The sequence below is a fragment of the Amphibalanus amphitrite genome, unplaced genomic scaffold (assembly GCF_019059575.1).
Source record: "Amphibalanus amphitrite isolate SeventyFive unplaced genomic scaffold, NRLGWU_Aamphi_draft 000436F_arrow, whole genome shotgun sequence".
Classification (NCBI taxonomy): Eukaryota; Metazoa; Arthropoda; class Thecostraca; order Balanomorpha; family Balanidae; genus Amphibalanus; species Amphibalanus amphitrite.
This window is the reverse complement of record NW_024881930.1, coordinates 475,977-492,133: the sequence shown is the minus strand read 5'-3', so window position 1 is coordinate 492,133 and position 16,157 is coordinate 475,977. Positions and strand designations below refer to the sequence as shown.

Below are 16,157 nucleotides of genomic sequence, written 5' to 3'. Positions count from 1 at the left end.
GGTCAAGGTCATATTTGCGAAAAACCGTTATTTTTCGACGGGGTACCAAATAAAAACTTTATTTACCGTCCGATCGGGCTGAAACTTACACAAAACATGTGCCGCCACACAGGGATGCGTCACAATCAACAAAATCGCCGATCGAGGTCAAAGGTCAAGGTCATATTTGCGAAAAAACCGTTATTTTTCGACGGGGTACCAAATAAAAACTTTATTTACCGTCCGATCGGGCTGAAACTTACACAAAACATGTGCCGCCACACAGGGATGCGTCACAATCAACAAAATCGCCGATCGAGGTCAAAGGTCAAGGTCATATTTGCGAAAAACCGTTATTTTTCGACGGGGTACCAAATAAAAACTTTATTTACCGTCCGATCGGGCTGAAACTTACACAAAACATGTGCCGCCACACAGGGATGCGTCACAATCAACAAAATCGCCGATCGAGGTCAAAGGTCAAGGATCATATTTGCGAAAAAACCGTTATTTTTCGACGGGGTACCAAATAAAAACTTTATTTACCGTCCGATCGGGCTGAAACTTACACAAAACATGTGCCGCCACACAGGGATGCGTCACAATCAACAAAATCGCCGATCGAGGTCAAAGGTCAAGGTCATATTTGCGAAAAACCGTTATTTTTCGACGGGGTACCAAATAAAAACTTTATTTACCGTCCGATCGGGCTGAAACTTACACAAAACATGTGCCGCCACACAGGGATGCGTCACAATCAACAAAATCGCCGATCGAGGTCAAAGGTCAAGGTCATATTTGCGAAAAACCGTTATTTTTCGACGGGGTACCAAATAAAAACTTTATTTACCGTCCGATCGGGCTGAAACTTACACAAAACATGTGCCGCCACACAGGGATGCGTCACAATCAACAAAATCGCCGATCGAGGTCAAAGGTCAAGGTTATATTTGCGAAAAACCGTTATTTTTCGACGGGGTACCAAATAAAAACTTTATTTACCGTCCGATCGGGCTGAAACTTACACAAAACATGTGCCGCCACACAGGGATGCGTCACAATCAACAAAATCGCCGATCGAGGTCAAAGGTCAAGGTCATATTTGCGAAAAACCGTTATTTTTCGACGGGGTACCAAATAAAAACTTTATTTACCGTCCGATCGGGCTGAAACTTACACAAAACATGTGCCGCCACACAAGGATGCGTCACAATCAACAAAATCGCCGATCGAGGTCAAAGGTCAAGGTCATATTTGCGAAAAACCGTTATTTTTCGACGGGGTACCAAATAAAAACTTTATTTACCGTCCGATCGGGCTGAAACTTACACAAAACATGTGCCGCCACACAAGGATGCGTCAGAATCAACAAAATCGCCGATCGAGGTCAAAGGTCAAGGTCATATTTGCGAAAAAACCGTTATTTTTCGACGGGGTACCAAATAAAAACTTTATTTACCGTCCGATCGGGCTGAAACTTACACAAAACATGTGCCGCCACACAGGGATGCGTCACAATCAACAAAATCGCCGATCGAGGTCAAAGGTCAAGGTCATATTTGCGAAAAACCGTTATTTTTCGACGGGGTACCAAATAAAAACTTTATTTACCGTCCGATCGGGCTGAAACTTACACAAAACATGTGCCGCCACACAGGGATGCGTCACACTCAACAAAATCGCCGATCGAGGTCAAAGGTCAAGGTTATATTTGCGAAAAAACCGTTATTTTTCGACGGGGTACCAAATAAAAACTTTATTTACCGTCCGATCGGGCTGAAACTTACACAAAACATGTGCCGCCACACAGGGATGCGTCACAATCAACAAAATCGCCGATCGAGGTCAAAGGTCAAGGTCATATTTGCGAAAAAACCGTTATTTTTCGACGGGGTACCAAATAAAAACTTTATTTACCGTCCGATCGGGCTGAAACTTACACAAAACATGTGCCGCCACACAGGAATTCGTCGCAATCAACAAAATCGCCGTTCGAGGTTAAAGGTCAAGGTCATATTTGCGAAAAACCGTTATTTTTCGAAGGGATACCAAATAAAAACTTTATTTACCGTCCGATCGTGCTGAAACTTACACAAAACATGTGCCGCCACACAGGGATGCGTCACAATCAACAAAATCGCCGATCGAGGTCAAAGGTCAAGGTCATATTTGCGAAAAACCGTTATTTTTCGACGGGGTACCAAATAAAAACTTTATTTACCGTCCGATCGGGCTCCGATGTGGCGGCACATGTTTTGTGTAAGTTTCAGCCCGATCGGACGGTAAATAAAGTTTTTATTTGGTACCCCGTCGAAAAATAACGGTTTTTCGCAAATATGACCTTGACCTTTGACCTCGATCGGAGATTTTGTTGATTGTGACGCATCCTTGTGTGGCGGCACATGTTTTGTGTAAGTTTCAGCCCGATCGGACGGTAAATAAAGTTTTTATTTGGTACCCCGTCGAAAAATACCGGTTTTTCGCAAATATGACCTTGACCTTTGACCTCGATCGGCGATTTTGTTGATTGTGACGCATCCTTGTGTGGCGGCACATGTTTTGTGCAAGTTTCAGCCCGATCGGACGGTAAATAAAGTTTTTATTTGGTACCCCGTCGAAAAATAACGGTTTTTCGCAAATATGACCTTGACCTTTGACCTCGATCGGCGATTTTGTTAATTGTGACGCATCCCTGTGTGGCGGCACATGTTTTGTGTAAGTTTCAGCCCGATCGGACGGTAAATAAAGTTTTTATTTGGTACCCCGTCGAAAAATAACGGTTTTTCGCAAATATGACCTTGACCTTTGACCTCGATCGGCGATTTTGTTGATTGTGACGCATCCTTGTGTGGCGGCACATGTTTTGTGTAAGTTTCAGCCCGATCGGACGGTAAATAAAGTTTTTATTTGGTACCCCGTCGAAAAATAACGGTTTTTTCGCAAATATGACGTTGACCTTTGACCTCGATCGGCGATTTTGTTGATTGTGACGCATCCTTGTGTGGCGGCACATGTTTTGTGTAAGTTTCAGCCCGATCGGACGGTAAATAAAGTTTTTATTTGGTACCCCGTCGAAAAATAACGGTTTTTCGCAAATATGACCTTGACCTTTGACCTCGATCGGCGATTTTGTTGATTGTGACGCATCCCTGTGTGGCGGCACATGTTTTGTGTAAGTTTCAGCCCGATCGGACGGTAAATAAAGTTTTTATTTGGTACCCCTTCGAAAAATAACGGTTTTTCGCAAATATGACCTTGACCTTTGACCTCGATCGGCGATTTTGTTGATTGTGACGCATCCCTGTGTGGCGGCACATGTTTTGTGTAAGTTTCAGCCCGATCGGACGGTAAATATAGTTTTTATTTGGTACCCCGTCGAAAAATAACGGTTTTTCGCAAATATGACCTTGACCTTTGACCTCGATCGGTGATTTTGTTGATTGTGACGCATCCCTGTGTGGCGGCACATGTTTTGTGTAAGTTTCAGCCCGATCGGACGGTAAATAAAGTTTTTATTTGGTACCCCGTCGAAAAATAACGGTTTTTCGCAAATATGACCTTGACCTTTGACCTCGATCGGCGATTTTGTTGATTGTGACGCATCCCTGTGTGGCGGCACATGTTTTGTGTAAGTTTCAGCCCGATCGGACGGTAAATAAAGAAGTACCTTATTGTTGTTTATAGCCAGAGAGGTTTTTTGCCCCTAGAGGTCAAAATATTTGACCTAGGAAAAAATGAGTGATATTTTTGGAATCAGCGTGTCAAGATCTATCGTTTGGCATAGTTTGGCGATGTTTTGAACTCGACGCTGAAAACGAATACGAATACGACGCTAACTTGATGGACATTACTGAGTGATCGCGACGCGAAAAGATCGCGCTGGATCGCGTTCTTGTGCGATATCTTGCTGACAGTCACTAGTAATGAGACACAATACGCAATCGACGCAATCCCAATCACAAACAAAATAACATGTTTCAACAACGACGACTTAGCATTCGTTCCAACGCTTCGTTCCTAGTTCCTACACAACAAATAATGCACAGTCTGTCTTAAAAGTACCGCGCAAAGTGACGTTGGATCCATCAAACCTGACCGAGGAAGTGCCTGCTATAATTTAAAAGTCACCGAGCCATTTGACCTGGGCAATGGACGAGGATGTCCATTGCTTCGGTGACTCAAATTCGGCCCCCGCCGAAGTTAGTTGGTAGCACTGCTGCTCCACGGCGTACATTTCCTACCAGCCCATAGGGTGTACATGTTAAATGGCCTGTTTTCGGTGAGCGATATCTCGGTCAACCTTTGAAGGAATCGATGGTTCTTAGTCTCAAATGATAGATCGATGAATTTTCTTTCGACAATTCCTCTACCATTTTTCACGAAACCCAGCCGATCTTCTACGGCGTACAGGGTAAAGATTTCTCTGCACGCCAGCACCCGCGATCCGCCTCTCCGATCGTCGGCGCACGGTCCGCGGTAGCGCAGTCGGCAGCGTATCGGGCTACGGATCCGAGGGTCGTGAGTTCGAATCCTGGGAGCGCCGCGTGATTTTGGCTAGAATTGAATGATTTATATTCTTGAATGTTTGCATAATCAATTATTAATAGCTAATTGAATGTTTCTGCCCACTAATCGGCCCCTAAAACCTGCTATTTAAGAAATTTAAGAAATGAATGTCACGTGCGCGTCACGACTGCCAACCAAAAGCGCTACCATATTCTAGTTTGAACTAACTTTCAGCTAGTCCCGACCACATATAGTAGGTTTTCTAGTAGTTATACTAGAAATTCCTACCAATGTTCGTCCTACCCTTCACTCAATATACCCTGACTCAAATTAAGCCCTCGGTCAGGCTTGATGGATCCACCGTTACTTTGCGCGGTACCTTTAAGACAGACTGTACTTGTTCTTAAAGCAGCGACTGGTGGCTTAAAGCAATGTTAAAACACATACAATTTTTGGGAGGTTGACCCAATAAAGCTACGATTCACATAAATATGGAGCATTCATCACGATTGATGAGCGTTACCTTTCAATAAAGTGGAATGGGATTTGTATTTTGTTCACAGATATTTTTTTCTACAAAGTAGGGACTGATAAATCATAACGTGATCAGGTTGAAAGTCGATCATATTGCTCTCCACTCTGTTTTAATTTTGAAACGATAATACACCCCCGTTCAATTTCGCTTCTGGAACGCATTGAGTTAACAGATACCTATGCATAAAAAACACCCGTGCTTCACCATCCTCTTCGCAAGGAGACAACACACAGAGCACCAACCACTGGTCGCTCGACAGTCAGGCGCACTCACCCCCGAGTCTGACTGAAGCACTCGGCTCAGCGTGTATCGCCCCAAGCCCAGCTGGGACGCTCTCAGCCCAGCGTTTGACGCGCTCAGCCCAGCTGGGACGCCCTCAGCCCAGCTGTAGCGCCCTCAGCTCAGCTCAGCCGAGGGCACCGAACACCTGAACCAGCTCCAGGATGCCGCCGCCGACGGTGACGACCTTCTTGGCGGCCTTCAGCACGTCCTTGACGTTGACGGATCCGGTGAGGTCGACGTCGGCCTGCTCGGCGGTGGTGCACTGCTCGTGGGACACCTTGGCCAGCAGGCCGGCCTCCACGTCCAGCTCGGGCAGCCGGGCGCGCACCTGACGGCGGAGGGTCGCGGGGGGACGGTCAGAGGGCGTACAGGTCAGCAGTGAGAGGCTACAGGTCGGCAGTTAGGGGCCACAGTCAAGAGGTCAGAGGTCACAGGTTGTCAGAGGTCACAGGTCGTCAGAGGTCATACAGGTTAGCAGTCAAAGATCACAGATCAGCACTCGCTTAATCTATGTAGGTTCGTGATTATTTCGATGATTTGTCTATGGAATCGGCAACAGAGAAACAAAAACTTCGCAAAGTATCTTCATCGGAAAAGTTCGGATAAAGCATAAAACATTTGTTGCTTCTTCTATTCAGAAACTTTGCTCCCGTTTGTCGACCGTTTATTCTGGAATGGTTTGAGTGCTATACGAACGCGGCAAAAGGGGCCGCTCGACTTCGAGGAACGTATTAATTCCATTTGACTGCCGACTGATAACAACCCATCCGACATTCCATATGATAAAGCGCATGGGCTCGCCCATTCATCCCATCTTGGCACCTACCAAACACTTGAATGATGACCTGTTGCAGCTCGCATACCATTCATGAGCGGGACTACACGGAACATGGCTGCATTCTCTCGTCAGCGCGGTGCGTTAGGTGCCGTTCTCAGACACCGCTCGCGGACCAAGGAAGCCGTTCGGTACAATTGAGCCCGGCTGGCCAGACGATGACGTGTAAGGCCGTGTAATGTATGTATGCGTCACCGGTCACGGAGAGCTGCGGCAGCGCCGCAGCGACTCGGCTTCTGACCCGGGACGCGCGTGGCTGACGGAGCGACAAGGACAGGCGACCGCCGGAGCCAATGGTTTGAGGGCGAGGCGGTGAATGGGGGCGGCTTTCGGGCAACCGGATGTGGGTAGGTTCGGTTGGAAATGTGACGAAAACTGGTAATCAGTTGTATCTTTATGTATACGATTAGGAACAGACTTGTCTTGTCGAAATGCGGACACTTATAAATGCAGACAAGTCAAGTAAGTAGAACGTTGACTACCTACCACTTGACTTTTGGACGACCGCTCCCTGGGACGGAAAAAGTCGGGTTGGTTCCGGCTGACTATCAATCTAGTCATCGCCTGGCTTATTATTTGTCGTCCTTCTATGTACATCCTAACATGCGTCATGCATCCGCCTTGCATCCGCCTATGATTACTTACATAGTTACTAGGGTACATATCGTATGACTAACGTTTTCCGCGGCAAACATAGCCGGTCTACGATCTATCCGTACTGAGTCATGCGATCCCGTGTTTTCTTTATTAGTAAAATAATCTGCATAAATAAGGTAATAAAACAGCATTGGTACGCACCTGCTTGAGCCGTTCGTCGGTGATCTTGGCGCCGTCTCTGGAGAGGACGTAGACGGCCCTCCTGCTGCCGAGGATGGACATCTGCATGCAGTGGAACACCACCATGTAGGTCTTGTAGTCGGTGTCCAGCACCACGAACCGGCCGGAAATCACGCCTGAGAGCGGAGAGCGTAGACAGGCTGTCATGGGAGGCACCGTGACCGAGGCAAGATGCAGGGAAGGTGGCGATAAAGGGGTGCTTTGGAGTTGCACTGATGGAGAGGAGGCGTTATTCGATTTCCCCTTTTGGGGAATGCTTTGAGAATGGGTGAGTGTGCCCTACAACAGATATCTAAGGGTTGCTTTCGAAGACATAGCTCGGTTCAACTAAGATAGGTGTGATTTTTGCTCGGTTCAATATTCACCATTTGACCGCACCGCCATGGTATTCGTCAGCATCAGCACACCACCAGCACGGGACATACATATAGTCAAACGACATATATTTGTCGTCAAACTATATCTGTCCTTATACATAGCTACACATTCCGTGCCGCAAGCCCTAGCACGACGCTGACCACGGCTGCCGACATTATTCGCACCCGGTGGCCGGGACAGGGACAGGACGTGACATGACTCTGATGACGACCGTGATGCGTGAGCCCAGTTTGAGGCAGCTGGTGCCGGGTAGTGCAGGTGGTCGGTGATGTCGTAAATCGCATATATACCATAAAATCACCTCATTTATGATGTGATTTTGTTAGAATCGTAACATCCAGTGAACGCCCGCGAAATGAATATCACTCGCAGTCAGCGTAAGGACGGATCCATCAAATTTAAACGGCGATAAAAATATTTTTAGCAAACATATGTCTTGGTAAGGAAGCAAAGTCATTTATGTACAGCTTACAAGTATTTTGTAAACTAGCGAGCGACTATTATTGACTCAGGCTGGAAATTCTTAGAAATTAATGCTTAGGATCATGAGAAGCTACAAACAATTGCCGGGCTCAGAACTGTCTGTGTACGGAACTCACTGGTGGAGAAGGAGGCCTGGTAGTAGCCGGCCTGGGCCGTGGAGGCCAGGGTGCCCACCGAGCCGTACTTGACATCCAGGCTGAGCTTCTCGGGCGCCGCCGGCTCCTTGGTCTCGTACACCATGAGCTGGCTGCCCTCCTTGCGGAAGTCCATGTCGAAGCACGTGCTGGTCGTCTTCACGGCGTACTCGACGCGCCACTTTCCCAGGATCTGAGAGAGGAGAGGCGGACAGGTCGCACGCGGTCAAAAGTTGAACAATTGGTGATCGCTGCTGGTCTGTCCTGTCCCCGAGACTGACAAGACCGCAGAAACCGTTTTCATATGAATGCTTTTTACATAAAATTGCATTCCGTCTCTGTTCCATTTCCACTAAAGTATTCTGACAGTATTTCCTTTTTTGCCTAGATCACGCTTACCTGAGACTCGTCGAAGTCCTTCACGGGATTGGGATTCGGACATTTGCTGGTCGAATATTTGTGACCGGTTACATCCGCCACCAACAGGAAACACCCGAGGAGGAGGGTTGGCAGCAGCATCTGAAAAGTCAGGGGACTGATGATAGGAATGCGTTCGTACTGTTAGATACAGCTAATGAAACGGTATGCGAGGTCGCTTTTCGCAACAACTCTCTGTGTTTTCAACATTCCCGCGGCTAACAATGAAACAAGCATTCGAAAACCTTCGTGGAGTTTATGCCAACGTCTAGTTAGTTGGGTTATTTTCCTGGAAAAGTCGTTCCTGCCCGCCACGTCAGCCATGTTGCGCTGTAAAAAACTGGCCCGTGTGATTGATTTCCGGCTGGCAGCCCGCGGTATAGCGTGTCGAAATGACGCCACAGCCCACAGAGGCCGATAAATAGGGCTGTGAACGGATAGCGGCACGCTGATACGGTCTCAGTGATACGGTGGACATCACGGTGACCTCTATCGTAGCGCCGGTGTTTTAGTGTCCCAGGACAATTAAACGGCATTCCAATGACTTTCGTTCGCTGCAAAAGTATGCCGTCCTGCATTACATAAAACGCGTAAAATGATACTTGAAAATGTTATGAACCGAAAAAAATGTTATATAATTTTGACACATTGGGGTGACCGGGGTGACATTAACCCGGTTTACATAGCATATTTGACGAGGCTCTAGCTCGTTAATTTGGCGATAATTTCGATGCAGTGGTCTTCAAATATTTAGAGGGGATCATTTTGTAAATTGTTCAGCATCATTGGCATCTTTTGCAACATCACGGACGGAGATATAAGCTTGCAACAAACCCCATGTAAACGCGTCTAATGATACCTTGGGATAAAAGGCTACACCGTCTATTCCGTGTTACGTATGCAGCCGAATAGCGCCGAATTAAAGTTACCAGGCCTGTCCGGGAAAGAAACGGTGCATTGCCTCGCACTTATTGATCGAGCCGTTTAACGGACCATAAACACGCAATTAAATATGCGTGACGGTGTACTGCATTGTGTTGCCATAGCTAGTAGCTACGTCAAACCTTGTGAACTGTGCACAAAGGAAAGGGTGCACATTCACAAGACCTCGCTCACCTTGTAGTTGCAGTTAAAATGCGATGTCTCGGTTGGCCAGTCGACCCGCCGCCGCCGCTGTCCGGTCTCTGTACCAGCAGGAGGGCCCCAGCAGCAGCCCGGCAGTGCGACGACCGGCGGCGACGGGGTTCGGAGCACGACTGAGCGTCGGCAGCGCGTCGCCCGAGCCGAACTGCATGTCGCACACACCGAGCTGCCGCAGCGGGCCGGCCGGGGCGGGGCGGGGTGGGGCGGGTACCTGGAAAGGGCGGCCGACCGTGGCGGCTGACTCACCCCGACACAGACTCACGCACCGACGACCGACACACAGACAAACAGAATGCCCAGAAAACGGCCGATATACGTGCGGGCGCGGCGGTAAAATATCGGCAGGAGGGCCGACAGGCGAACAAGGGGTGGAGATCGCCAACGATTCTCAAACGACCAGCGCAGAGAAATTTAGTGCCAATTTGAGAGCGCGAGACGGGAGTAAAAGCTTTGATGACCTCTGTTCACTTTTTCGAGTTATACATGGGTCATTCCACGTCAAATCGATCAGATTTGGTACTTTCGACCCCTACCCCTTTCGATTTCGATGAAATTTGGTATGCTTGGGGTGCCCATGGAAGGAAATCTATTCAGCAAGTTTTAGTCCTGGGTGACCTCTGAGGTCAGAGTTATGGGTCATGAAAGGTCAACGATGTTTGCCGACATTGCGGGATTTAAATGCCCATTGCTCTGTAAGTAAGAGTGCAGGGAAGCTGCGGCAAGCGCCATTAGAGAGGCAATGAATGTAGGTTTTATAGAAAATTTTATATATGTCGGTGACCTTTCAATGACCTTTGACCTGACTAGGTCAAACCGGGTATTTTCAAATTTGACCGTGTTCTGTACCTCAGATGTTTACGAAAAATTAGCAGAAGATGTATCATAGTATTGACAGTAAGTAAGGTAAAAAATATTTCTGGGGAAATTCTAACTTGTAAAGAAATAAATCATCATACATATCAAGCCAAACGCGATATACGAAATATGCCCTGAGGCTATTTGACGAATCCCGGCTAATTTTCCGCCTCTCGTCGGCCCGATTGGGTTACAATTTGGTATGCACAATACACTGATACCCGACCCGAGGTTGATACCCGATTTTAAGGTCCTAGGTCAACCGGTGACCTCTGAGGTCAGGTCAAGTGTCCCAAGGCACGGTTCGGTTTTTGGTGAATAGCTTCGCAAAAAAAAACGGCCGCAGAGCCGCGATTTTGGCAATTGGCAGCATCGTGTTCACGGTCAGGTCAGCGTCCCCAGGTCACTCACCCAAAGCTGTTGACCTCACCCAAACAAAAAGTATATCATTCGACGCGCCTGAGCAAGGCAAACACGATGCTGCCAAAATCGCGGCTCTGCGGCCGTTTTTTGCGAAGTTATTCGCCAAAAACCGAACCGTGCCTTGGGACACTTGACCTGACCTCAGAGGTCACCGGTTGACCTAGGACCTTAAAATCGAGTATCAACCTCGGGTCGGGTATCAGTGTATTGTGCATACCAAATTGTAGCCCAATCGGGCCAACGAGAGGCGGGAAATTAGCCGGGATTCGTCAACTAGCCTCAGGGCATATTTCGTATATCGCGTTTGGCTTGATATGATGATTTATTTCTTTACAAGTTAGAATTTCCCCAGAAATATTTTTTGCCTTACTTACTGTCAATACTATCCCTGCGTTCGATGTCTCTCGGACGGCGAAGATTCTATGTCGTCCGGCCAATCACGTTCCATAGCCGCAGCCGAGCCCCCACTGACCTTGAACGAGATTGGACGGACGGCGTAGAATCTTTGTCGTCCGAGAGACATCGAACGCGGGGTATGATACATCTTCTGCTAATTATTCGTAAACATCTGAGGTACAGAACACGGTCAAATTTGAAAATACCCAGTTTGACCTAGTCAGGTCGAAGGTCATTGAAAGGTCACCGACATATATACAGTTTTCTATAAAACCTACATTCATTGCCTCTCTAATGGCGCTTGCCGCAGCTTCCCCGCACTCTTACTTACAGAGCAATGGGCATTTAAATCCCGCAATGTCGGCAAAAATCGTTGACCTTTCATGACCCATAACTCTGACCTCAGAGGTCATCAAGGACTAAAACTTGTAGGATGTATTGTTTTTCACAGGTGCTAAGAGCCTACCAAATTTCATCCAAATCGAAAGGGGTCGGGTACATTCGTGATCGATTTGACGTGGAATGACCCACATGTTTTTAAGCTAGTTTTTGGAGCTGAAATCGAATTTAGCATCCAGCTGAATTAAGAAGTGGTTGTGGTGCATTCGTAACATGTTACGAAGCTGTCAGAGGCGGTTGACACTTACTACGAATACCCGGCAGGACCCCTACTGGTTTACCTTACCTGACCTGACCTGACCCGACCTGGCCTAAATGCATGGAAACATCTGTGATCAAAACTAACATGATATTCGTGATCAGCACCCCGAAAATATATTATAGCAGCCACACTTTACAACGTTTTAACAGGTCCCGATTTTCCCGACTTTTGGGTCATTGATCTGACCTGGAAGGTCAACTGATGATCTAGGACCTTAACCCGCGCCCCGTAGGGCTACCGGCGGACCCTACCACCCGTAGGGGGGGCCGTTTCGGCCCCCCCCTAAGATCTCGGAAAGTTACCGGCCGATTTTCAAAATTCAAACGGCGTTTGATAGCCCTACCCGGAAACTACCTTGTGACCAAATTTCATTGACCTAGGTCAAACCGATGACGTCACAGGTCAGGTCAAAGGTCAGGTTTTCACCGTTCACAGGCAATTCAAGAAATGTGCTGTGAAATCGAGTAAATTGGTAATTTATTGAAAACCATCGATGGTATATTGTTCGTCAAACACATACTTTGCTATCTGAGGTCACTGATACCAGGTCAGGTCACAGCGAGGTCAGGTCACCGGGGGTCACAATATGAATGTGTCGTGTGATACATGTTTCATGGTCCATTTTACATGACAAATGCGATTATGTGGGTTAGGCAGCCTTTGGGGCCAGCCTAGGTCACGTTTTGGTGAAGTTCAGGTCAAGGTCAGGTCAAATTAGGTCAAATTTCAAAGTTGATATTTTTGCATAAAATGGGTATCCATTCGATGCAGCTCGTCACGGGGAGTCTAATGGTGGTCTTTGTTTTGCTCTACGAGTTCTAGAATCGCCAAAAATTGAGTTTGAAAATTTGACGTCATCATTTTTGAACAGTTTTTTCGCTATAACTTGGCCAAAAAACGAGGTATCGATCTGAAATTTGGTATGTAGATAGAAGACGGTAGGTATTATCACATATATTGCGGTTTTTCCGAAACTCAAAAAACTTTTTGGATTTTTTGGCTAATATATCCAAAAAAATGCTTTTTTGATTTTTGGGGATTAAAACTCAAAAATTTCAAAAATCCGAGATAGCAGTTTTGTAGCCCTGTCAATTCTACACCTTTTATGTTTTGATCATTTTTCTGTATCTTCAAAGCTGTAGGCCTGACAGGTCTTCTCGCGAAGGTCTTTTTTCGGTCGAAAATGACAGAACATGACGTCACTCTGACGTCATTTGTGGCCAACCTATCACAGCCTCTGGAAAAATTATTGGTCACAATGTGTAAAATTGATGCCCGGAGGGGTCCTGAAAGTTTGGTGGCGATATCTCCAGCCGTTTAGGAGATATCGACCGAAAAGGACAGGGGGAGGCCGTTTCGGCCCCCCCCTACGGGGCGCGGGTTAAAATTGGGTATCATCGGTTTTCTCTCGTCAGGGGCAACACGCTCGTTTTTTCCGCGAAGCTCTAGCTCAATCAGGGGCGAAACGGCAATGCGGAGGGGTTCCAACGGACCCCCTCCCCCTTAGGTATACGTTCGCGGCTGGCAAAACACCAATATGGGTGAGGTTTAAATGTTGCATAAAAGTCTTGTTATGAATGGCAAATGGCAATAAACTTATACTTACGTTAGACGAATGCGTTAGAAGTCTAAGAATTAATACCTACACGCAAAACCTCGATCTTCATGCTATTCCGTCTACCGAGAATTATCACACAACTGAACGTATTTGTAATTGTCACACGTGACAACTGGGTTCACCGTTCAACTTCCGATGACAGGTGTCGGGCGGCTCCCAGACTACAGCGGGCCGATCAAATGACAGCGATGAATCGCTGGCCGGGGCTCTCTCATGCATGTGTAGTATACCACGCGACCGCACACGCCGCCGGCCGTGCAGTCGCCTGCGGTTGAGGTCACCGCGTGGGCCGTCTCTCCGACGTAACAGCTTTGGTCTCTCAGCAGGATAATCTGTCGGCACGTCAAGAACCGTGTGCAGTGACTGATCAGCCGCCGTATGTGGGTCAGCTCCAATCGCACGTGCGAATTATCCGGATCATCTTACCTACCGTTCGGCTCCTTTTCCGCTCTTCCAAAAAGAGCAGCTAGCTCGGGTGCATGCAGGCCTCTCCATCCGTCTTGTTGTTTTTATTTATTTTTCTTTTATCTCATCGTTTTCGTCATTTTTTGATGGAATTATAGAATTGATGGAACATGAGGTACCTATTCGATCCACAGTCATCCCTCAAATTAGGAACCTGGAAGTTGGAACCGCCGTACCGATCGAAGCGAAAACGGTGCCTTTCGAACCAAAGTTCTGCTGATGCTTTTGTCAGCCGCTCCGAATATGATGACCTCAGGTGTACTCGGATGACCCTGTGAGGTTAACTTTTTGCGTATAGGTACTATATCAATTGCAGCAATCCTGTAGGTAACTCAGCAACGGATAACACTACCTTCTCGACCACCGCCCTTACAGCCATGCCGCACTCCAGTTATAACAATTAAGAAACCACCGGACCGATCGGGACGAATTACGAAAGTATATATATACCTATAGCACCTTATCGAATTGAGATAGGCGATTTCATCAAGCATTTCGAATATGTTGACCTCAGGTGACCTCAGCGAACTTTGGGAGGTCACCTGATTGCCTTATGCGAAATCATCAAGCTAAACTCTAAAGGTCACCAAGGTCATCTGAGGTCACCACATTGAAAATATAAATAAATTGCATACGGCGAATCGACTATAGTGGTATTTTCATTTTTCGTCTCGATTGGTTTCATAGTTTTTTGAGCTAGGGTGGCTGCAATAATAGACGAAAACGCTCAGGTGGCCTGCCAAGTCACTTAGGTCACCTGAGGTCACCATGCTCAAAACGTCCGGTGAAATCTCATATGACGACTCGACCGGTAGCGTTTCAGTCTTGGTTTCAGTGATCAGTCTCGATCGTTCCAGTAGTTTCTAAGTTTTAGAGTAGGCGGAAACGCGCATAAGACCTCCTGAGGTCACCGAGCTCACCTGAGGCCAACATATTCAAAACGACTCATGAAATTATATGGCAAACCGTCCAACTGGTGGCGGTTGCCGGTTTTGTCTCGATCGGCCAGGCACGTACCCAGGATTTCGCCCAGGAGGGGGCCACCTGCTTTCGAAGGGGCCCCCCACAGTGTATAGGGCCCCCCAGGTTCCCCGGGGGCCCCCGGGAGTCATGAAGAACCTTTCGATGGTGGGGGTGGGGGGGGGGGGCATAGTGGGTCCGGTCTCTCCTGCAGACGTAGGTGAGAAAACGCCACGTGTGTGGGAAAACGCAATTCAGTTCTTTACAACCTAATGTAGCATTTGGTTGTGATTTCTCGCGTTCAACTTCATCAAAGTCAATTAACCCTCGCCCTGGCAGGGCATTTTTCATAACACGGCCTGACAGGGGGGGGGGGGTCGATGCGACCCCCCCCTCGCGATTGGCTCCTATGGCACCTAGAAACACCAAATTTGGTAGGTAGGTGGGCCCCCTGGAGTTCTCGCCCCTGTGCAAATTTGGTTGCTCTAGGTCAATATTTAGGGGGGTTTTGGGGGGTATAAATGTAAAAATTTCGCTAAAAACAGGTCAAAAGTTTTTCGCTTATAACTTTTGATCTAATTAAGATAGAGCAAAAAGAAAAGCACCGGTGAACTCAGCACGTCCAGGCGCGTCGAATGGTATACTTTGTACCATGCTTAAGTGTACTTAAAGTTTTTCTTAAATTTTAAGTAAACTTAAATTAATAAATTAAGTTCAAGTTAACCACATTGCATCATATCGCATATCATTCGATTCGGCTGATCACCAGGAACACAATGATACCATTTTTTAAGCTCTAGCGTCATTATGTGTCAAGTTATTGGCAAAAACGTCATTTGACCTCAGTTGACCTCATTTGACCTGACCCATGGATGAGTACACCAAACAAAGAAGCACCAAGTGACCTGCTGTTAAGTACTGTGGTTTCAAAGCACAAAAGTGATAGAACGAAGCGGATATCTCCAGTATTCTCCGAAGTTAGCATTTTCCCATAGGCAGGGACCTTCCCACCTTCAAAAAAGTTAATGAATTGGCATGAAAGTGATGTCGCTCGGTTCAGAAAGAGCAAAAACGAATATCTACCAAATTTCATCGAAAAATATTAACCGGTTTTCAAGATATTAGACTTTTACTTTTGTTTATTTTTTGGGATCTCCGCTGTTCCTAGCGACTTTATTTGAAAGTGCGGCATTTGTTGCGCGCAAAGCAGCATATACCACCGCGTGCTACAAAACGTTTTAGTCAAACAT

At 47.1% G+C, this 16,157-nt stretch overlaps 1 protein-coding gene across 1 annotated transcript; it reads right to left on the bottom strand.

The window, feature by feature from the left end:
* Positions 1-5,214: 5,214 nt before the first annotated feature.
* On the bottom strand, positions 5,215-10,045 carry LOC122391409 (apolipoprotein D-like). Its single transcript, XM_043385282.1, has 5 exons — positions 9,503-10,045; positions 8,369-8,488; positions 7,952-8,162; positions 6,936-7,090; positions 5,215-5,630 (listed from the first exon to the last, which is right to left on the bottom strand). The coding sequence occupies exons 2-5, from the start codon at positions 8,486-8,488 to the stop codon at positions 5,427-5,429; spliced, it is 690 nt and encodes a 229-aa protein (XP_043241217.1). The 5' UTR covers positions 9,503-10,045; the 3' UTR covers positions 5,215-5,426.
* Positions 10,046-16,157: the final 6,112 nt, after the last annotated feature.